Source organism: Procambarus clarkii, chromosome 76 (assembly GCF_040958095.1).
Source record: "Procambarus clarkii isolate CNS0578487 chromosome 76, FALCON_Pclarkii_2.0, whole genome shotgun sequence".
NCBI classification, from domain to species: domain Eukaryota; kingdom Metazoa; phylum Arthropoda; class Malacostraca; order Decapoda; family Cambaridae; genus Procambarus; species Procambarus clarkii.
Window position 1 is genome coordinate 4,282,660 of NC_091225.1, and position 25,000 is coordinate 4,307,659.

Genomic DNA, 25,000 nt, shown 5'->3' on the forward strand with positions numbered 1-25,000 from the left:
CATATAATAATAATGAATCCTACACTCTACACTATTTCAGTCAGGTTGCACTCCAACACCATCTATCATCAGCTTATCAAGTGGTATCCTATCATCTGATTCACCACCTGATGCTATCAACCTCCTCAAGTAGATCAAGTCTTATAATATAATGTTGCACTATCAGCAAGAGAATAGATATCTATAAACATGTTCAAGGAAAATCAGCATGTGAATGCAATAACATATATCAGTATAAATGTTCCTTGATACACAACAATGATCAATCGATCACGCTATCAGTCCTCGAACACATACAATTGTAGGTAATCCAGCCTACGACTGTAACTCTATACTTCAGTATAAACACCTTGGTACAAAAATGGGAAACTATCACTCGCCTTTCACTGCGTCTTACACGCTTATAACAAACACTCTATCACCTCCCTACAAGTGATCATTTAGAATTTCCCTTCCACATCTGGAAGTTCACTACCCTGATATCTTCAGGTTCTTCCGGGCTTAACTACCAGGATCCTCTGCAGCTCCTCCAGGCTGCTACACCATGAAGTTTTCCTTGGGCAACTATGGTGCTTCACTACCTCTACTAGGGGTCCTCCACAGCTCTCCTGGCTGCTACACCATGAAGTTTCCTCGAACAACTATGGTGCTTCACCACCTCTACAGAAACACGTGACACTCCTCTTCACTGTTTCTCCTCACAGCTCGAGGTCCTCTCCTCCACTACCTTGGAGTCTCATCAACTACTCCCTCTGTGCTGCCATCGAAGTTCTCGGCAACTTCTTCCCCAAAGACAAACCTGCAACATATCGACACTCCAATAAAAATGTTTCCCCTTTAACATATAAACAAAAATAATCACACAATATGTTTGCCTCCAGCCTCTATCTGTCCTCTACATACTGTGAGTGTGGACTCCCCCGTTGGGCGGGTCCATGCTCCACCTCGTCCGGCGGGCCTCACTCACTCCGGGAGGGGCCTCCGCCGTCGGGAGCTCTCAGTCACCTGCCAGCGCTCAGAGGGGATGGACGTCGCTCCGTGTTCCTCCCTCTCCACTCTCTTATTTTAGGCTTCCTGCCTTACCAAAACATTTCTAACTCATCAATAAACATTGCTACTGTCGCTGGGCACACGACCAACTACAAGCAATCACTATGAACTGGCTTAAATCGTGCTTACCACAGATTGTCTCATCGAGGGCGCTCCTCCCTCTGACGGAGCCTGGTCAGGGCGATTCCACAGCCCACGAAAATGTCTCTGGGCGGCTTAATACTCTTCTCGTCGACCAGGACTTGAGACCACAACGTTCCCAGCTCGATTCTACAGCTGGCACGTCTACACATTTCTCTTCTCTTGGAGATATATCACTAGGGGTTCCTTTCTGACGGGAGCTCAAACAGAGCGCGGCTTTCCCCTGCGATGTCTTGCCTCAAGTGATTTCAAAGACCTCCAGAAGCGAGCCTCACGCCTCCAGCAAATTGTCCACATCTCCTGACCAGTCCTTTATCTGTTTTCTTCTTCACAACCCATAATCTCAAATTGTTATTAAAATCCAACCAACTATTTTACATATGTGTTATCACCTCCATATTTCCTACACCTTCCGGTTAGGTCAGGCTTGCTGAATAACTCTCAAGGTGGGAGACTCGTTTCTCCTGCAGGCTGAGATCATAACACTCCCCTCCCCTTATTTTTGAGAGTTATTCCAGTGGCAAAGCTCGGGATAATACATCCGCCACCACACTGTCTCGTTCTTCAACCCATATACTCCCTTAGGAGTCTACAATTAGTTCGATGCACCTTGCAACATCCGGCTCACAACTCTCCAGAAACATGATCTTTTCATAAATGATCTGACTTCTCTGGCACCTCTTGGCTAGGCTGTCCTCCTTGGACGCCTGCACTCCATCGGTCCACTCTACTTATTGTTTCTACCCTCCGTTTCCTCTCTTCACGTCCAGAGTCAGACGTCTACTGTCTGTACCTCCTCTGTCGTTTTCACACTTCCATCTACTGCCGTTATACTTTCGTCTCCTGCCATCATACTTCACTCCCTCGTCTTCACCGACGATTCTCCCTTTCGTCTCCTCATTTATCCGAGACATCATCCTTTTTGACTTCCATCGAGTCCTCGGCTTTCTTCTATTCCTCCATGCTTGTATCATCATCCTCTTCCCACACTTCTCACCTCTATACCACTCCCTTTCTTCTCCTTCAACTCTTCTTTGATCCCTAAAAGTTTCTTCGAGCACTGTACTACATCCAACAGCACTCGACCGTACATGTCGCTTTACATCTCCTAGAGTGCTCGTGAGCATCTCTCCACACATACTGTCTCTTCTCCTTTCATTTTCTCGGCTATTACTCTTCACTATCTCTATCCACTATCCTCCACGTTTTCTGTGAAACATGCCAACTCTTGACATCTCCCACAACTTAACTCTACTATCCATATGCCTCTGTGCTCGTGGACCACTCAGTATGTCCACATCCTTCCTCATTTCTACTCAGCACAGTTGCATTCACTTTCCGACTCTTAATTTCAGCAGTCTGGGCTCTACTCAGGTTCGCTCTCTTCACATGATTCTTCTTCGGCTGGGCCATCTTCACGTTTGACCTCACCAAGACATCATTTTCCTGGGCTGGACCTTCATCAAACAGCCATGCTATATCAAAGTCGATATCTTTACCGGTTTAATCGAAACTGTCTCATCATCTCCAGCGTCTTCCTTGTCGGCCACCTCTGCCTCCATCACTACCGAGACAGGATACTCAATGGCTTGGCGGTCTCCTGACTCATCTCCTCGGATGTCAGTCAGGTTCACACTCTCAGGTGTCCCACCTGTGCCGTGGCCTTCTAGGCACTCCTCTGGCACAGTCTCCGCTACGACTCCTGGCAACACCATTGTCCCGCACAAGTCATTCCCCAGGATCACTTGGACTCCTGGAATAGGTATGTCGGGGCACACTCCCAACCTCACCCCTGCCGACACATATTCTGACCTCAGCTGGACAGTACAAACGGGCATGTCACTCTCAGACAATAACCCATACACTTTCATCTTCCCACTGCCAGCTAATCGTTGATCATTCTTAATCAGGCTTCTCGTAATCAAGCTCTGATTAGCTCCGGTATCCCTTAAGATACCCACTTCTACCTCAGGTTGGCCTCCTACACTGATCCAACCTTTACTCATGAACGGCCTATACCTCTCGTTCACTAAGTTCACCTTCTGTGGTTTGTCTTGGAACACATTAGTATATTTACTTCGGGGGTCACACATGGCCAGGGTCACAACTCTTTTGCCCAGCCGACAGTCTCGCATCACGTGACCCGCTCCGTTACAATTGTAACACCTCACCTGGGAAAAGTCTCTTCTATATGTACCAGAGTGGCTCTGACTTTGCCCACTCGCATGAGAGTTCCTCGGGCCAGGCACACTACCTGCACTCTGTGGGGGCTATACTGGACTCTTTATTTCCTGGATAACGATCAGTTTCTCGTTTAGCTCCTCCATCTTCACTTTCAGACGAAGTGCGCGACCTACTCTTCTGAGTTTTAGGGTACTTTTATCTGCCCATTTATCAAAATTCTTCTCACCCCAGACTCTTCTGGGTCTTTCATAATTTCTTCCGCCCCAGACTCCACTGGGTCTGCAATTGCTGCGTCTCGCCTCGCTTCTCACTCTGTTCTCCCTCAAGCTCTTGTATGCTTCAGTAATCATATCCGCCCTATCTGCGGCATCTTTCACATCCTTTACCCCTGCTTCCTGGATCTTGAACTTTGTTTCGGGATGCATCATCTCCAAGAACTTCTCCATGACCATCAGTTGCTTCAGGTCAGCGTAAGATCCAACTCCAGCAGCCTCAATTCACTTCTGGAATCGTCTTTCCAGATCCCTTGCTGTCTCAGCAAAAGTACACACTCCAACCTTCACCATCTCTCTGAAGCGCTTCCTATAAGCTTCTGGGGTTAGCTGAAACGAGCGCAATATGCTGCTCTTTACTGTGGCATAATTCTGGCACTCTTCTAGTGACAATTGGGTGTATGCCTCTCTGGCTGCACCAGTCAATCTTAACTGGACCAGCTGGGTCCATTCCTCCTGTGGCCACTCCTTGATACTGGCTACTTTTTCAAAATGCTCGAAGAAGCTCTCTGCCTCTTCAGGAACAAACAACGGAATGTCCTTTTCCCTAACCCTAACATCTGGTGAGTGTGATACCTGGGTGGTGCTCTCTGGCAACCCATGTTCGATCCTTTGTTCAGCCAAGGTTCTGTTCGCTTCTATCTGCATTTGTTTCGTTTTCTGTTTTTCTTTCTCGACCTGGGCTTTTTCTTTTTCGACCTGGGCTTTTTCTTTTTCTTTCTCCTGTTCCCACTCCAGTTCCCTCATTCTGGTTTTCTCTTTTTCTTTTTCCACCTCTAGTCTTGCTTTCTCTACTTCCAGCCTGGTTTTCACTTTTTCCCTCTCGGCTTAATTTTTCATCTGGAGTTCTGATTTCATCTTTTCCAGCTGGAACTGTCTCTCCTTGTCCTCACGCTGCATCTGGAGCTCTCACTGGAATCTCTCCAAGCTCCTATTTCGGCTACTCCTGCTACTGCGGCTACTCTTGCTGCTCCTACTCGATCCCTGGGATCTCTCTTCATCCTGCCAATCATCCTCCTTTCCACTTTCAGCTCCTTTTTGGGCTCCTTGTTCTGCCGCTTCACTTTTGGCTCTTAACTGCCTCAGGATCTCATCCTTCATCCCAGCTACTTTAGATGCTTTCAACCTAATGCCACATTTTTCTGCTATTTGTTTCAATTGATCCCTCGTGCAACCTTCCAAGTCCTCAGGCTTGCCTGAGTCCACAAATGCTTGCACCTTATCCATCTTGTCCTGTGAGTCTTCCCAAGAGAGAGAATATACACCTTTGGTAACACAGTTTATTTCAGCAAGGGGTGTACAAATCCACTCTTGGACAAGGTGTGGGTGTGTCAGTTAATTCTCCCGGACACAGGCCCCCAATTTATTATAGTTTGCGTGTTGGTTGGTGGTGTTGTCGTCGTTGTTGATCCCTCTTTCTGGACAACCCAACCCACAACTCGGTAGAGTGCTTGTACTTCACTAGGAGACCACACTGGGTGCTTCTGGCTCTTGGAGAGGGGCTCAACGTCACACGTTTAGGGGATGCGGCTCCAACACTTAGCCTCGTTGTCACGTGCACACACCCACTCGAGCCGCTGTGACTCCCCACTCTCTCCTTACGTGGTATGATCTCCTCAATCCCCTTTGACTTACTAGTTTTCCGTCCTACCCTGTCCACAGCGGTGGTTCTTGGTTCTTTCTCTCTCTCTCTCTCTCTCTCTCCTTCTTTACTATTTCCTGGGAAGCCTTACTAGGACAAGGGCAAACACCAGCAAATTCATTAACTGGACAAAGCACATACACAATACATACGCACATATAATAATAATGAATCCTACACTCTACACTATTTCAGTCAGGTTGCACTCAACACCATCTATCATCAGCTTATCAAGTGGTATCCTACCTTCTGATTCACCACCTGATGCTATCAACCTCCTCAAGTAGATCAAGTCTTAATAATATAATGTTGCACTATCAGCAAGAGAATATATATATCTATAAACATGTTCAAGGAAAATCAGCATGTGAATGCAATAACGTATATCAGTATAAATGTTCATTGATACACAACAATGATCAATCGATCACCCTATCAGTCCTCGAACACATACAACTTTAGGTAATCCAGCCTACGACTGTAACTCGATACTTCAGTATAAACACCTTGGTACAAAAATGGGAAACTATCACTCACCTTTCACTGCGTCTTACACGCTAATGACAAACACTCTATCACCTCCCTACAAGTGATCACTTAGAACCTCCCTTCCACATCTGGAAGTTCACTACCCTGATATCTTCAGGTTCTTCCGGGCTTAACTACCAGGATCCTCTGCAGCTCCTCCAGGCTGCTACACCATGAAGTTTTCCTTGGGCAACTATGGTGCTTCACTACCTCTACTAGGGTCCTCCACAGCTCTCCTGGCTGCTACACCATGAAGTTTCCTCGAACAACTATGGTGCTTCACCACCTCTACAGAAACACGTGACACTCCTCTTCACTGTTTCTCCTCACAGCTCGAGGTCCTCTCCTCCACTTCCTTTGAGTCTCATCAACTACTCCCTCTGTGCTGCCATCGAAGTTCTCGGCAACTTCTTCCCCAAAGACAAACCTGCAACCCATCGACACTCCAATAAAAATGTTTCCCCTTTAACACATAAACAAAAATAATCACACAATATGTTTGCCTCCAACCTCTATCTGTCCTCTACATACTGTGAGAGTGGACTCCCCCGTTGGGCGGGTCCATGCTCCACCTCGCCCGGCGGGCCTCACTCACTCCGGGAGGGGCCTCTGCCATCGGGAGCTCTCAGTCACCTGCCAGCGCTCAGAGGGGATGGACGTCACTCCGTGTTCCTCCCTCTCCACTCTCTTATTTTAGGCTTCCTGCCTTACCAAAACATTTCTAACTCATCAATAAACATTGCTACTGTCGCTGGGCACACGACCAACTACAAGCAATCACTATGAACTGGCTTAAATCGTGCTTACCACATATTGTCTCGTCGAGGGTGCTCCTCCCTCTGACGGAGCCTGGTTAGGGCGATTCCACAGCCCACGAAAATGTCTCTGGGCGGCTTAATACTCTCCTCGTCGACCAGTACTTGAGACCACAACGTTCCCAGCTCGATTCTACAGCTGGCACGTCTACACACTTCTCTTCTCTTGGAGATATATCACTAGGGGTTCCTTTCTGACGGGAGCTCAAACGGAGCACAGCTTTCCCCCTGCTATGTCTGGCCTCAAGTGAGGTCAAAGCCCTCCAGAAGCAAGCCTCACGACTCCAGCAAATTGTCCACATCTCCTGACCAGTCCTTTATCTGTTTTCTTCTTCACTGCCCATAATCTCAAATTGTTATTTAAATCCAACCAACAATTTTACATATGTGTTATCACCTCCATATTTCCTAGACCTTCCGGTTAGGTCAGGCTTGCTGAATAACTCTCAAGAGGGGAGACTCGTTTCTCCTGCAGGCTGAGATCATAAAATGATATACTACCTTGTGTGTTTTAAGTAAAATACAAAACTACCTTCGCGTTTGTATTATCTCTCCATATCTTGATGCTATAGAACAGTTGGAAAGAGTGAGAGTGATAGAGATACATACCTGCCTGTGACCACTTTTAACGCGTGAGCTCTCTGCCACTAGTACCACAATCACACAATACCACTGACGTGTTACTGGACACGGGAAACACCAGTTGGCGACCTTGCAGTTGGAATGTAGAACCCTTCTCTGGGCAGGCACACGGTTGGGGAGAGAGCAAACTGTGTTCTCACTCGACTTTGGCTATAAGGCCAGCTGGAGATCGACTGGGATACTCTCCTGGCGACAGTGGCGCCGCGAGGATTGAGTGAAGACCCACAGGGCTACGGTGAGTAACAGTTGTCGCTAATACTACTTGGTGATGTCAGAAGGGAGAAGAGACACCCCGACGTTGGCGAACGTTGACAGGATATTATGTACAATCATTTATACTTATACTTACAGCTAAGGTAAACCCCGACATTTGCGATCCTGCCAGGATTTCGGGATTAAGTTTTTGAACACCGTCACTCACTTAACGACGTACCCCTGACAATATATATATATATATATATATATATATATATATATATATATATATATATATATATATATATATATATATATATATATATATATATATGTCGTACCTAGTAGCCAGAACTCACTTTTTGGCCTACTATTCAAGGCCCGATTTGCCTAATAAGCCAAGTTTTCCTGAATTAATATATTTTTTCTAATTTTTTTCTTATGAAATGATAAAGCTACCCATTTCATTTTGTATGAGGTCAATTTTTTTTTATTGGAGTTAAAATTAACGTAGATATATGACCGAACCTGACCAACCCTACCTAACCTAACCTAACCTATCTTTATAGGTTAGGTTTGGTTAGGTAGCCGAAAAGTTAGGTTAGGTTAGGTTAGGTAGGTTAGGTAGTCGAAAAACAATTAATTCCTGAAAACTTGGCTTATTAGGCAAATCGGGCCTTGCATAGTAGGCTGAGAAGTGCGTTCTGGCTACTAGGTACGACATATATATATATATATATATATATATATATATATATATATATATATATATATATATATATATATATATATATATGTCGTACCTAGTAGCCAGAACGCACTTCTCAGCCTACTATGCAAGGCCCGATTTGCCTAATAAGCCAAGTTTTCATGAATTAATTGTTTTTCGACTACCTAACCTACCTAACCTAACCTAACCTAACTTTTTCAGCTACCTAACCAAACCTAACCTATAAAGATAGGTTAGGTTAGGTTAGGTAGGGTTGGTTAGGTTCGGTTACATATCTACGTTAATTTTAACTCGAATATAAAAAAATTTACCTCATACATAATGAAATGGGTAGCTTTATCATTTCATAAGAAAAAAATTTGAGAAAATATATTAATTCAGGAAAACTTGGCTTATTAGGCAAATCGGGCCTTGCATAGTAGGCTTAGAAGTGAGTTCTGGCTACTAGGTACGACATATATATATATATATATATATATATATATATATATATATATATATATATATATATATATATATATATATATATATATTCTATATATATATATATATATATATATATATATATATATAGAACTCCTTCACTCTGTATATATATATACAGAGTGAAGGAGTTCTTCACTCTGAAGAACTCTGTAGGGTAAGGCAGGTCCTAGTCAATAACGGCTTCTCCAATGGTTTCGTCGAAGACATCATAAGAAGGAAAGTGAAAAGCCATGCAACCTCTGAAGAGACAACTAACACAACACCTATACCCCCTATTAGACTATTTTACAGGAACTTCTTTTCCACAGCTCATAAAACGGAGGAAAGGGTCCTGAAAGATATTGTTAATAGAAACGTTATCCCTTCAGACAAAAATCAGAGGATACAACTGACGATTTACTATAAAACCAGAAAAACGGCCAGCCTACTCATGAGAAACTCTCCAGACACAAAGCAGAACGCTTTAAAAGAGACCAACGTCGTCTATGCCTTCAAATGCCCACTTGGGGACTGTAAGCTCCAAAAAACCCAGTATATAGGCAAGACAACAACATCTCTTTCTAGGCGTTTAACGATGCATAAGCAACAGGGCTCCATTAAGGAACATATAATCTCTTCCCACAACCAAACCATCGCCAGAGAAATCCTAGTAAACAACACAGAAATCATCGATAGATACAGCGATAGCAGGCGGCTTGACGTTTGCGAGACACATCAAGAAGTCAACACCAGCAATCAACAGCCAATTATTGCACAACTATATTCTACCCACCTCAAGACTCCGCTCCAATATAGAAGCATCAAGAAATATGGACTAATAGGCTTTCTACAAACACTTCTATTCAATATCCATTGTTTCGTGTTCTGTTTTGTGATGATGAAATTAATACCCTATTAATACTCTTGTTCTGTCTTGGGTTGATGAAATTAATACCCTATTAATACCACACTTTGTTCTGTCTTGTGTTAATGCCACATCACCCCTTCCACCTCACTCAAATGTAGATATAAAATCGGAGATACGTAAGTTCTATTCAGTTGTGTATTTGTGAACTAAAGTCTTTGAAAATGTAATAAGTTTTACGAAATGCGCCCGTGTCGCGTCAGACTAGAAATAAAAATGAATTTTGGAGAATTGATTTTTGATTTACCTCCAACAGTGAAGCGTAATGTACAAAAGATTGAGAAAATTCGTGTTAGAATTATTAATCTTACTTTTTCGGTCACATATATATATATATATATATATATATATATATATATATATATATATATATATATATATATATATATATATATATATATATATATATATATATATATATATATATATATATAATAAGGATTGGAGTACCACCTCTGGCTGGAAGAAGGGGACCCTCTGCCTCGGAGGACACCACAAATAACGCATTAGAGAGAATGTTTAGGTCTCTTCCAGTAAAATTTCTCTGTGCTTTTTTTACCAGTTACCATTAAAATTCAAAAAATTTTATGAAATTTTAAACATACAGTCTACTTTAAACATCATACAGACCGCTATCGAAAATAAATTAACGTAAAAAGAAATCACTACATAAAATACTATATTCATTAATATAAATAATTAAATATATAAATCTTACACGTCAGTTTTACCCACAATATTGGTGGGGGTTGTAACACAGGGCCAGAACAACTATCCTCTCATAATGACAAGAGAAGATGGATGGTACACTCAACCACACAAAACAATGGTCATATTCATCTGGGAGTTAACACAACACTGAAACAAATAAATTACCTAAACCCCAATCCAAAGGACAAATATATTGTAATTTCATTCTTGCTGATGTAGAAGGGTGTTTGTCCCTGTTTGTCGGCGTAACGGGAGGCTACAGTGATGCTGAAGATATGCTTGCTGCTTAGGAATGAATACCTGCCTTTCTTCACCTTCTCCAGCGCCTCCGTTATCGTCAATACCTGAATGGTGGAATTTATTATGAAAAATTTGTATGTCCACAATACCTATAATATATAACAGATAAGGTGTACTTGAATATGTGTAAAACACATTACTAGTATTCCTAAGAGTAATTAAATGCAGTTTTCTCTGACGATATTTGTTTTTTATTATGAAACTATCTGTACCTGGCCACGAGTTGCTGTGGCTCAGCAATGCATGTGCATTGCTGAGCCACAGCAACCTTCCCCTGCCTCCCAGTCCTCTCCACCATTCTCTCCACCCTTGTTCCCTCGGCCTCCCAACTATTCCTCATTCCACCGTCCGCTCGTTCTCCCTATCATTCTTCCCTCCGCCATCCCCTCGTCCTCCCCACCATCCCCCCCTTCACAGTTCCTTTGTCTTCCCCACGATTCTCCATTCCCCTGCCCCTCGTCCCTAACATTCCCACGATTCTCCATTCCCCTGCCCCTCGTCCCTAACATTCCCACGATTCTCCATTTCCCTGTCCCCTCGTCCCTACCATCCCCAACTCCCCAGTCTCCTCATCCTCCCCACCATTATCCTTTCCCCTGTCCCCTCGTCTTCTCCCACCATCCCCCACTCCCATTCTCTCGTCCTCTCCACCATTACCCACTCTCTCGTCCGATGCATTCCCGAGTGATCTGATGTTCCCATCAGAAAATTGGGAACATCAAATGATCTGTTGTTGCTATCACTGAAATATAAGAAAAATAGTTAAAAAACGGAATGGAAAAAATGAAAAAAAGTAAATATACTATACACACGAAATGAACGGTACGGTAAACAACACAGCTCAATTACAATGCAATGTCACATAAAATACTTAAATCAAAATGAAAATAAATCGAAATCTATAAAAATTCAATTTGTCAATGCAATCAGAAACACTGAAATGGAATCATAAGATATTTAGTGTAGCATGTGTTGCTCTTACGTGCAACAGACGGCGCTGTTTTTCAAAAAAAGTATGTTTTTACCTGTCACAGGTGTGGCATCTATATAGTAGTATATAAAAACACTCGCGTGTTTGAATGGAACGTTGTGTCAAAATTTCAAAGCAATCGGTTATAAGAGTTTCAAAGATTTCCCTCGCATGAAAACAAATGAAAAACACAGTTAAAAAAAATGTTTTTTCCCGTCACAGACGTGACATCTATATAATATGTATATAAAAACCCGCTCGGATGTAAATGGAACGTTGTGTGAAAATTTCAAAGCAGTTGGTGAAGAACTTTTGGAGATTAGCGTCTTTGAACAAACGAACATATGCGTTTTTATTTACAGAAATTATATCAAAGGTAAGTAGTACAAATTATATACTCTAGGTGATTTAGATTCAAATAATGCTAACATGATTTGTATGTCTTCTGTGCTGCTGCTACGATTGTCAGTAAAGCGGTTATGTTCAGAGAGACCCTCCCCCTCTCTCTCTCCCTACCTTGACCTCAGGGTCCCAAAGCTATTACGTTATTGTTAGGGGGAAACTGAATGTTTTCCCCCTTCTCTTCCTTCTCACGCATCATCGGAATTTTGCAAAAAAGTGAGAACTAGATACCGTAGTTTGATCAAGCATTGGAGGTTTGCTTAATTGCTGTCAGTTACAACTAGGTTAATAAGACAAGTACATTTTTTTTTACCTATCAGTATCTATTACTTTAAATTTGATTATAATAAAGAGCTAAATATTATTAAGTGAGCTCTTACTTTAAAAAAAAAATAAATTTCTTACAAATTAAAGCTCAAGCTCTTAAAATAAAATCTAAAGTGATTAAAATTAAGAGCTAAAGAGCTCATTATATACTCATCTACGTGCATATGTTGCTTCCAGTTTTAGTGAAGAGTCCAGTTGTCGTGTTGGACTACTCTAACAATCCATTGGTAAACAGGTCACACTTTACAAGTACTTCTGAGATTCACCGAACATGTTTTAAGCTTGTTTGGCTTACTAGCAAAACTTGTTCATATTTTACCCAACTAATGTAGTAATTTAAGACTTACATGAGTGAGTTATTTGCATTTGAGAGCTAAAGTGATATTCACAATTTTTTTATTAGATGATTTAATTGCATTTATTTGATGAAAGAGTTAATTACTAACTGCATTCATATATTTTTCGTATACCAGTCATTTTGGCTGTTTTTGCAGAAGGTATTAGACAGGCATCGGGTACAAAGTTTACTGACCTGCATTTTTCTGTATATCTCCTTTACGACAGGGTCGGAATGCTTGGTGAAATACAAGATAACTACACCATGCAAGATATAAGATTCTATGCCCCACTTCCAGTTGTCCCGAGATACGAGGTCCTCGAAGGTTTCCGGGGGTGTGGTCTTGCCCACGATCGTCAAGTGTGCCATTAATGAGGAGCTATATCCTGTGATCATGACCACACAGAACACCAGCCACGTCCCCACCAACACCTGGTAAAGTGAAGCCATCAGTTGTAAGAGAACATGGTGTGATGGTTAAAATACGGCATGGATACTTAAGTCTTTGGTTATGGCACCCCCAGCAAAAATACAGCATAACTAAAAAAAATTATAATTATTACATTGTTTCACTGTTATAATAATGTTTAAAATGTTGTGGATTCGTTTTGTGTTTGCTGACTTGGTAACTACTACTCAACATGATGGTGCCCGCTAGGCAGCTACTAACCACATCCTGATGTTTGCTAGTTAGCCACATCATGGTGCTCACTAGGTCGCAATTAGCCAACATCATGGTACTCTCTAGGTAGCTCATAACCACATTATAGGGCTCGCTAGCTAGATACTAGCCAGCAACAGGCTAACCTATCCTAACATATTGTGAAATAGCAATACTGTAATATATATCTCAATGAGAGAATCAACTTACGTATGATCCCAATCACCTGGGTGTAGGGAATTTAGGTCATCTATACGTTCAAACATCAGATATACAGAAATCAGACTAACTTGATATAAATGGAGAAAATTAAAATTTTCTGATGTTAATGTTATCATTGATATATCACGTTAGTGTGATTTCTCCGAGTATCTGATATTGAAGCATCCGGTAGATGAACTACTTTGCCTGCACCCGGTGATTAGCTGGGTCATATGTAAAATTTGGACTGGCTTCAGGAAGGGCCTCCAGACTATGACTTCAGTAGAAATCCGTTTGAGTAACTGTTCTAAGTCACGCTGGTTCAGTGGATTGTTTCAGTTGCCTGGATTCTCTCATTTGCTGGTTTGAGTCATGTCAGAGCTCCATTTGGTTTTCTTATAACTTTGACCAGGCTTTGCCTTACTCAACAGAGTTCCCCGTCGATCTGCTTCCAACCTGAGCTGTGAGTTAGAGTTCGGTCGACGTAGGCATTCACAACACTTCGCTTGAACCTGTCCGGGCAGTCACCGTTAGCATTAAGGCACATTCCTATGATCGTTTCCTTAGTGTTGACTGCAGTATGGAAGCCTCCATTTGTTTCAGAAACTGTTACATCTAGAAAGGGCAGCTTCCCATCACTCTCCATCTCATAAGTGAAACGTAACACGGAATGTTTCTCTAATGCCTCCATCAACTGCTGCAAACGACTGACATCAGGTACCTGCACTATTATGTTGTCAACATACCTATAGTGCTAACATACCTATCCTCACCAACACAACACCTGTACCTCCTTTTAGATTGTTTTACATGAACGTCTTTTCCACGGCCATTAAAACCGAAAAAAGATATTATTGAAAGGAGCATTATCACTACTGACACCAATCAGAAGATACAACTAACAATTTACTACAAAAACAAGAAGACCGCAAACTTGCTTATGAAAAACAATCCAGATACCAAGAAAAGCGGTTTAGGAGAGACTAACGTCGTCTATGCCTTCAAATGCATACTTTGGGGATTGTCAGCCCTAAAGATCTCAGTATATAGGCAAAACAGCAACGTCTCTCTCTCTCTCTCTAGGCACAAACAATGCACAAACAACAGAGCTCTATCAAAGAACATGTAATCTCCACGCACAACTAGATCATCACCAGAGACATCTTGACAAACAACACTGAAATAATCGACAGATATAACGACAGAAGGAGATTGGATATCAGCTAGGTACTACATATTAAGAATTCCAGACCACCAGTCAACAACCAGCTAACACATAATTACATTCTGCCCATTTCAAGACCCAGAGCCAACGCAGACACCGCATCCAATTACCCTATTTATTCATTGATAGCCCTTGATCCATTTATTCATTGACACCCCCTTGATCTATTTATTCATTAACACCCCTTTGATCCATTTATTCATTGATATATTTAATACCCAATTGTTAAGGCATTCATCCTCAACCTCACCCAAAGTGTATATAATCCGATGTTGAACATGGTAAAATTATCTTTGAAAATGTAAGGTGTACCTTGTGAAATGCATTCCCAGGCGTCAGATTATGGTATAGTGTAAAAATGAACTTTGGAGAGTTAATTTTTCACCTTCCCTCAACAGTGAAGAAAAACGAAAGATATATTGAGAAGTTTCGTTATAGTATTATTAATATTACTCTTTCGGTCATATTCATCAACATATGTTTGTAAGAAAGACTGCTACCAAAATATACTAATATTAGAACACACGACCCAGCAGCAAGAAACCAAGCTTTCAAGATAAAATATCGCCAAGATCTGATTCGAAATCAGATACACAAAGCGGAAAATGAGATTAACGATAGCAAGACGCAACTACTTCATGCTACAGATTAATGGAAACACACCAACATCGACGAAGACCTCCGTACTTGAATCCAACAAAACCTCGAAGATCTTGCAGATCGACATCGCCACAGCACCGAAACCAGGATCATCAACAAACTGACAACGTTATTCGGAGGACCTATGGTGACCTAGTGATAGCATCTTAAATCTTGTTCGAATCAACCTCACTGAGGACCAAATCACTCTCTTAAATCTGGGAATAAACTGTTTTTTTATGTCCAGACCAAGTGAGATGGCCCGGAAAGTGGAGTGGGAGATCCTATTGGACGACATATTCGATATCGAGAAGCAAAAGAAGGTTACCACTAAAGACACATTGCAAGCTGAACTTATTGCAGAGGGAGGAAAGATTCGTGGTAACTACAGAATCACCATACTGTCCCCTGAGCTCAAAGCGGCAGCTAAGGGCCTTCGTGAAAATATGGAGATGGTCGTCAGGAGAGGTGATAAGTTGCCAATATACGTTATTCTGAAAAAAGGATGAATATCTGGCAAAAATGAACCTCATCCTCTCCGACCAAACTAAATTCTAAAGGGTAACGAGGGACACTACAGGCGACGTGCCGGTGGACGATACAATCAGGATGGTGATGGGCAGAGTGTATCGTGATCCGGCTTGCACCTCTCTAGACATACCAGAGAACATACTGAGAAAGTTACTCGAAGCCTGCAATAAAAAGGCACCCTTCTTGAGTCCCGATGGGCACATGTATAAGCAAGTAGATGGAGTCGCCATGGGTTCTCCCCTAGGAGTCCTGTTTGTGAACTTCTACATGGGTACTATAGAGCAGAGGGTCTTAGTTGACAAGGACTTGAAACCCGCCATATACTGCAGGTACATTGATGACATTTTTATGCAGGAACCTGATGTCAGACGTCTGCAGCAGGTGAAGGAGCCATTCGAGCAAAATTCGGTGTAAAGTTTCACTTACGAGGTGGAGAATAATGGGAAGGTGCCCTTTCTAGATGTAACGGTCATGGAAAAGAATCGTGGCTTCCACACTGCAGTCTATACTAAGGAAACGAACATAGGAATGTGCCTTATGCCAATAGTTACTACCCTGACTGGTACAAGAGGAGTGTTGTCAATGCTTATGTCGACGGGGCTCTCACTCACAGCTCTGGTTTGAAGCAGGTCGATGAAGAACTCTGTAAGATAAGGCAAGTCCTAGTCAACAATGGCTTTTCAAACGGTTTGGTTGAAGACATCTTTAAAAGAAAAGTGAAACACCATGCAACCTCTGATGAGTCCAATAACACAACACATGTACCCCATATCAAACTGTTTTCCAGGACCTTCTTTTCCATGGCTCATAAAACGAAGGAAAGTATCCTGAAAGATATTATTAATAGGAACGTTATCCCCACAGACAAAAATCAGAAGATACAATTGACAATTTACTACAAAAACAAAAAGACGCCCAACCTACTTATGAAGAACTCTCCAGACACCAAACAAAGCGCCTTGAAAGAAACTAATGTCATCTATGGCTTCACATGCCCACTTGGGGACTGTCAGCCCCAAAGATCTCAGTATATAGACAAGACAACAACGTCTCTTTCTAGGCAATGAACAATGCACAAACAACAGGGCTCCATCAAGGAGCGTATAATCTCCTCACACAACCAGACTATCACCTGAGAAATCTGAACAAGCAACACAGAAACTATTAATAGATACAGGGACAGCAGGAGGCTCGCCATCAGCGAGGCCCTACACATCAAGAAGTAAACACCAGCAATCCACAGCCAAATAACAAATAATTACATTCTACCCACTTCAAGACCCCGAACCAACACACAAACAAAAAGAGAAAATACGCAATAATTTGTGTTCTATGCAAAATTATCTTTACCCCATGATTACCCATTGGTTTGTGTTTTATCACCTGACATAAAAACATTTGTCATAGCACCTCACCCACAAACAAACATAAGCATGAAATGGAGTACATAAAAATTTGTCTTTCAAAATATGAATAGTCTCTTCCTAAACGCTTATTCGCATCAAACGATAAATAAAAATGTGTAAATGAACTTTGGAGATTTAATTTTTTAATTACCCTCGAGAGTAACGAAAAACGTAAGAAATATTGAGAAGATTCGTCTTAGATTCATTAATCTTACCCTTTCATTCATATTTAACAACACACACACAAACACACACACACACACACACACACACACACACACACACACACACACACACACACACACACACACACACACACACACACACACACACAAGTGTGTGTGTGTGTGTGTGTGTGTCAGGCGCAATCAGTATCAAGCGCAAACCGTACCCCAGGGAGATGGGAATGCTACTCTGGAGGGGACCACCACAACCCAGATCTCATTTGCTGAAATGCTTAAAAAGAGCCCTGAAGCTAGGTCTGCGGTTAAGGAAGTTGCCATGGAAGTGGCTTCCTCTCAGGAAGCAGCTAGATGTACTAGCCGGCTGATAGAGAGAAATAGAGCAGTAGTAGTAGCAGGCATTGAAGAACAAACAGGGACCAGTCCAAAGGAGCGGAGAGACAAGGACAAAAACATGATTAAAGAGATCCTTAAAGAGGTAAGGATGGAGGGAGCTGAGCGAAATGTTGTAAAGGTTTTCAGGCTTGGAAAGTACAACAAGGACAGAGACCGAATGATAAAGGTGGTTTTCATGAGCGAAATCGCGAAAGAGGAACTGCTAGCAAGGAAGTGTTGTCTAAAAGGTGTAGAGAAGTTCAAGAAAATATTCCTGCAGAGGGATATAAGGCCAATAGCTGTGGGCAATTCTCTCCGGCGTCTCGTCGCAAAGGCAGCTGCAAGAACAGTTAGTGATGCAGCGGCCAACATGCTGAAGCCAAAACAGCTCGGGTTTGGCATTCCACAAGGGTGTGAGGCGGCAGCCCATGCAGCTCGAGCCTTCATCGCCAACATCACAGACGAAAAGGCCCTTATCAAGCTAGATTTCAAAAATGCCTTCAATTTGGTGCGGAGGGATGCTGTACTCCGTGCGGTTCATAGTCATTTCCCTTCCCTCTACCCTTTTGTACATTCATGCTACAGTATGGATCTTAAGCTACTTTTTGGCGAACACGAAATTGACTCGCGAGTAAGCGTCCAACAGGGTGACCCCCTTGCTCCTCTCCTTTTCTGCTTAGTCATCAAACAAGTCACAGAGGTCCTGTCCAGCGAGCTTAACATCTGGTTCTTGGATGATGGTACCCTAGCTGGTTCCCAAGACTCCCTCCTGGAGGACATCAGAAAAATCCAGGAGCAAGGTGCAGTTTTAGGCCTCACCCTGAACCCTTCTAAATGTGAAATAATATGTTCCAACCAGGGCATCGTAGAGAGAATAGAGGGTCTTCTGCCAAATATCCATAAAACCAAACCTGAAGACAGCACACTCCTAGGAGCTCCCCTGGGGTTGAAAGCCATCGATGAGGTCCTTGATAAGAAAATCGCCGACCTTAAGAGGATGGATGGGAGGATTGAGGATATTGATGCTCATGATGCACTCTACCTCATCACCAGATGTCTGTCCATCCCCAGGTTAACCTACTTTCTGAGGTGTTCACCATCTTACAGTAGCCAAAAACTAAGTGAGTATGACCGGTTACTGAAATCAATGCTAGAAAAAGCCCTTAACCTCTCTCTCGATGACCTACAGTGGAAAAAAGCCTCTCTTCCCGTAAGACTTGGGGGCCTCGGAGTTCGAACAGCAACGCAAATCGCTGTTCCAGCCTTCCTGTCCTCCTTATCAGCATCCGACGAACTTGTGAAGGAAATTCTACCTGCCCACTTACATCAGCTGGCAGGTGTACATGATCCCAATTTTACACGCTGTGCCACAGAGTGGGCCTCTCGAGCAGGCCAATCACCTCAACCACCATCCCCAAAAGCCCACAAGCAATTCAGATGGGATGGTCCCATTGTAGACCAAGTTGCTGCAGAGTGCCTGGGTGCTGCAACAACACAACATGACATTGCTCGCCTCACAGCAGTAGCAGCACCACATGCAGGGGATTTCCTGTTAGCAACCCCAATGTCGGCAACTGGCACGCATCTCACACCACACGCCCTCCGAATTGCTGTGGCCCTCCGCCTTGCTGCCCCAATCCACACCAGATATAGGTGTATTTACGGCGAGGTGGTGGCTGACAGGTACGGCCACCATAGCCTACTCTGCCAAAGCACAGGGGGATGGCACTCGAGGCACAGTGAAGTTAACGACATCATCAAGAGGAGCCTCACCACAGCTGGATGCCCAGCTGAAAGAGAGCCCCGTTACCTAACGCCCCGTAACTCTGATGCTCTTATTGGTCGCCCGGATGGTATCACAGTGAACCCCTGGAAGAATGGCAAGCAGTTGGTATGGGACTACACGTGCGTATCAACCCTGGCTAACACCTACAATAACCTCAGTGTTGCGCAACCAGGTGGCGCTGCCACCCACAGGGAAGCAGCCAAATCCCGTAAGTATAGAGAACTGGATTACCACTACAATTTTGTCCCCATTGCTTCTGAGACACTTGGCGCCTGGGGTAAAAGTGCTACCAGTTTTTTGAAGGAACTGGGTTCTAGGCTCATTGAAACAACAAGGGACCCGAGAGCTGCAAGCTTTCTTTTCCAGAGCCTCAGTGTGGCGATACAGAGGGGAAATGCGCACTGCATCCAGGGTTCCTGCCCGCCATCTGAGGAGCTGGAGGAACTCGACAACCTATGATAACCATCTTTGTAACCCTTATGTAACTCCTTGTTTGTAACAAAGTTCAAATAAAGTAAATATATATGTGTACATACAAAAGAATGGGGGTGGTAGGAGAAGATAATATTAGGGTTCAGTGAGAAACCACAAGGTCTCCTCTGAATACTTTTTATTTTCTTCTCCGAGGCTATGGGTCCCCACATTGGCACCAGAGGTGGTACCCTCACAAACTTTTATATATATATATATATATATATATATATATATATATATTGTGACGATAATCTCCTTCAAGAGATTGAGCCTGCTCTTCCCTCCAAAATTACGTCTTCACAATTATATAAAAAGACTATGGAAGAAATGTCCAACAACGACAACAACACCAGCACCAGCAAGGCTTGCCAGGGTGAGCAGAAACGTATGCAACCAGCCACCTGTTCGAACTCCAACCACCAAACTACCCGTTGATCGCTACGGCTCCGCTGATTGGTCGCCGGTCTGGCTGCACCTGCACTCGCCCCCAATACTACCTGATGTCTGGGGTCGCCCCAACATCAGTCCTCAGAATGTTCCGTGCTTTCGTAGCCAGCACTCCTCCCAGCTAGACGTTAGCGTGTACTGAGAGAGGTGGTGGCTTTAAGCCAATATTCCAGCACCTCCCACTTAACTTTTGTGTTGCACTTCTTGTTATTTTGCCTTAACGTAACTTTTCATTGTGTCATTTAAGTATTCTTATTATTTTGATTCATTGATTTTATTATAAGAATTTGTTTGTGCATTATTTTCATGTTTGATTTATTTAACGTAATTAAAATTTCATTGTTAAAGTTTTACTTGTGTTTTGTGTGTCTTCTCCTTACCTTACCACAGACGAAGTTCCAGTTTTTCTATTTTTTTTTTATAACTATGTGACGAGGCCATACCCCTAGCCTTAAACAGCCGAACACCAACGCGTTACCGTCACAAGTTATATGGGGGCCTGTCCGGGAGCTTCACTCAGGTACTGGTGATAAGTGGTAATTTATGGTAAGCGTATTTAACTTTGTTAACGTAGCTTTACTATTTTTCATTCAATTTCATTTTTTATAAGGTGCGGTGTATTGTGCATTACGAGAGTAACATATAGTGAAGGTGAGACAACTTTGGATTACGTGGTGACTGTAGGCCTCAGTCATACTCTTAATTGGTCATCTCTCCCTCCATGTTATTACTCGTATTTACCATCTATGTCCCTTGAATATTTCTCATTCTGACAGATCATCATATTGGTACCCTGGTACTGTGGTCTGCCCCGGGTCAAGAGTACCCAATCTTCTGCAATCTGACTGTAGGAGGACAAAGAGGGCCATAGTTCCTCTAGCTCGAACTTTAGTTGCTGAATTGGGACCTCAGCAGCAGTTCTCGTCACCAGTTGACACCTCGCACCCCTACACGTCAGTCAGAGATGATGATACATACAACGGTAGGGAATTAGTTTATTTTTTCAGAGCACAAAAGTTCGCTAATTCTGTAAGTATCATATTAAATTCAGTGGGAAAAACTTGCTTTATGTCCTTTAGAGACTTGGCAAGGTATGCCTACATCCTTGGACTACCAATTTTACTTTTGAAGCATTTAACTGTTTCATTTGTTTTCGAAACTTTGTTTCATTTGTTAGTAGGATTTTCTTGCCCTTATTCTCTTACATGAGTACCGGGTACAAGATTTCCTGCGCCCTTGATTTAATATCTTTCACTTAACGTTAATTGTTAAAGATCACACAGGATAGGTACCAGTTGCCACGTTGTCCTGTTTCTGACATTTCATTATTAAACATTCGTGTACCTTTATTTGCTAATTTCACCATGTTTCGTCTCCAAACTTTCCGTGCAAATCCAGCAGGTGAAATAGGGACTTTAAGTCGTGCCAAGAGGACTGAATTACAAACTCTTGCACATGAGTATCAACTAGAAGTTCCCTACCAAGCCAACAAAAATGACCTACACAACCTGTTGCTGGATTACTATTTAGAGCAAGGTAAGATAGACTCTGAAACTCATGAAACTTACTATATTGCAGATAAAACTGATTTGGCAACGCTGAAACTCAAACTAGAGCTGGCCAAGATTGAAGAACGAACAGCTGCCATACGGAGGGAAGAACAAGAACGCGAAGCTGCTATGAGGAGAGACGAACGAGAACGTGAAGCTGCTTTGAGGAGAGAAGAACACGAACGCGAGGTCGCATTACTCCGTGAACGTGAACGAGTACAGCTTGAAACCAAACAACGCGAGTTGGAAATACAACGCGAACATGACAAGCAACAAGCGACTCTGGCTCTAGAGTGTCGTCAACGCGAAATCGCCTTGGAAACTTCACACTTCACTCAACGCCAGCAAGCTACTGCCAATCTTCCCGTCAGTTTTAATATATCACATGCAAGTAAGTTAATGCCATCCTTTGTAGAAGCAGAAGTTGATGTGTTCTTTACCACCTTTGAAACCCTTGCTAATCAACTCAGTTGGCCTGTCGACCAATGGGCCACACTTCTCAGAGTCCATCTTACAGGTAGAGCTGCAGTCACACTCAGTACTTTGGCGTCTGAGAATGACTACTACACTCTGAAACAAGCAGTGTTGGACGCCTACCTACTTTCCACCGAAAGTTATAGAAGGAAATTCCGTGACCACCTGAAGGCAAGTACCACTACCTTCCTCGAGTTTGCTAACACGAAACGGAGGTATTTCATGAAATGGCTGGAAGCAGCACATGTCTCTACTTTTACAGAACTCGTCAACCTGATGCTTGTTGAAGAATTCTTGAGACGTGTGCCGCCTCCTGTCCGCCTCTACTTAGCAGATAAAGAAGAAACCGACTACCTGAAGTGTGCTAAGTCGGCTGACACTTACAGCCTCATCCACCGGCTGACACCTGAACCATCCTCCAGTAAGAAGTCGTGGTACAGTTACGAGAAGGTGAGCCCCGATCAAGCTGGTTCACAACTGTACTGCAAGTATTGTAGACTCTATGGACATACCATAGACAAGTGTGGTAAGTCTCAATACAAGGGAACCACTGACCAACAACGACCCAAACCAACTCCTCCTAAGTCCGGTAAGCCTGTGATGAATGTTGGTGTTGATGTTAATGATCTTTCTCTTTTCAGTAACCACCTGTATACTGGAACTGTCTCTGCCAACGGTTCAAATCCGGAGGGACGTTTCAAATTGAAGATCTTGAGGGACACAGCGGCTCTACAATCGATCATCTTGAAGTCGGCTGTGCCCAACATAGTCTACACCGGGGAAACAGTCTTCATCACTGACCTCACTGCTACCACTCCATACCCTCTCGCCAGAGTCCACCTGGATTGTCCCTACGTGAACGGGGAAGTCCAAGTCGCCGTCAGGGAAAAGCCTTTTCCCATGCCTGGAGTGCAACTTCTCCTAGGCAACGACTTGGCAGAAGACCTGCAACCGACCAACCTGATCGTCATGGACAAACCCCAGGTGTGTAACTCTGTGCCAAGTAATCCTATTCTCGAGTATGTTCCAGCAGAGGTTCAAGAGAGTGATAAAGTTTCTCCTCCGGTTCTCGTGACCACCCGTGCACAAGCCGCACGTCCACAGCCAGCTGACTCTACTGCTACCGCTGTCCCTCAAGACCCTCAGAAACTACCCCCGCATCTGACCAAGTTGGAGTTCCGTAAGTTGCAGAGGGAAGATCTTACTTTAACACCATTGTTTTTCCAGGCTGAGACTCAACCCGACAGTATTCCTGGGTTCTTCCTAGAGAACGACTTGCTCTACCGCAGATATAGACCCAGTAAACTGAAGGAGGAGGACGATTGGGCCAACACCGAACAACTTGTGATTCCCACCAGCCTGCGGCCCACTATTCTACACCTGGCCCATGGAGCATTCTCCCACTACGGCTTCAACAAGACTTACCATGGGATTCGTCAAGACTACTACTGGCCAGGTATGGTAAACAACGTCAAACAGTACGTAAAACAGTGTCATACATGTCAGATGGCAGGCAAACCGAACGTCTCCATTCCCAGAGCACCACTGATTCCCATACAGGTGCCTGCGGAACCTTTCCACAGACTCATAATAGACTGTGTTGGTCCTTTACCTCGGACCAGTTCAGGTAACGCCTACATCCTAACCATCCTGTGTCCTACCACCAGATTTCCCATAGCAGTTCCAGTGAAGAACATCACGGCTGCTACGGTTATCAAACATCTACTGAAGATCTTCACTCAATACGGATTTCCCAGGGAGATTCAAAGTGACTGTGGCACCAACTTCACCAGTGATCTCTTCAAAAGGACACTGGAGGAGTTCAACATCAAACAGGTATTGTCCAGCCCCTATCATCCTGCTTCACAGGGTTCTCTTGAACGTAGTCATCAGACCATCAAAGCACTCTTGAAAAAGTTTTGTAGTGAAACCTCAAAGGATTGGGATAAGCAGATTGACCTAATAATGTGTATTTTCAGAAGTCTCCCCAATGAGTCCCTAGGAGTATCTCCTTATGAGATGCTCTACGGCCGTAAGTGCCGTACTCCCCTTAAGGCTTTCAAAGACTCTCTCAGAGATGCCACCTTCAGTGAGCATCAGAATGTGCCCCAGTTTCTTCAAAACCTTCAACACATTCTAGAGAGAGTCCACCGCTTTGCTCATGATAATCTATTGAAAGCCCAGGTGAGAATGAAGACTCATTACGACCAGACCAGCAAAGTAAGAAAATTCAAGCCGGGAGACTTCGTCCTTGCTTATTTCCCTATCCCAGGTTCACCTTTACAAAACAGATTTTCAGGACCCTACTGCGTCAAAGAGTGCAGGAATAATAATAATTATGTGATAGAGACTCCAGATAGGCGGCGGAAGACCCAGCTGTGCCACGTCAACCTCCTGAAGCAATATAATGGTA

The 25,000-nt window shown here is 43.2% G+C and overlaps 1 protein-coding gene across 1 annotated transcript in view; it reads right to left on the bottom strand.

Annotated features, from left to right (window-relative positions):
• Positions 1-25,000, bottom strand: part of LOC138357134 (glutamate receptor-like) — a 270,984-nt gene that overhangs the window by 26,086 nt on the left and 219,898 nt on the right. Inside the window, 3 exon segments of the mRNA XM_069313781.1 lie at positions 728-799; positions 10,466-10,644; positions 12,832-13,068. Of these exon segments, the coding sequence (XP_069169882.1) occupies positions 728-799; positions 10,466-10,644; positions 12,832-13,068 (488 nt within the window).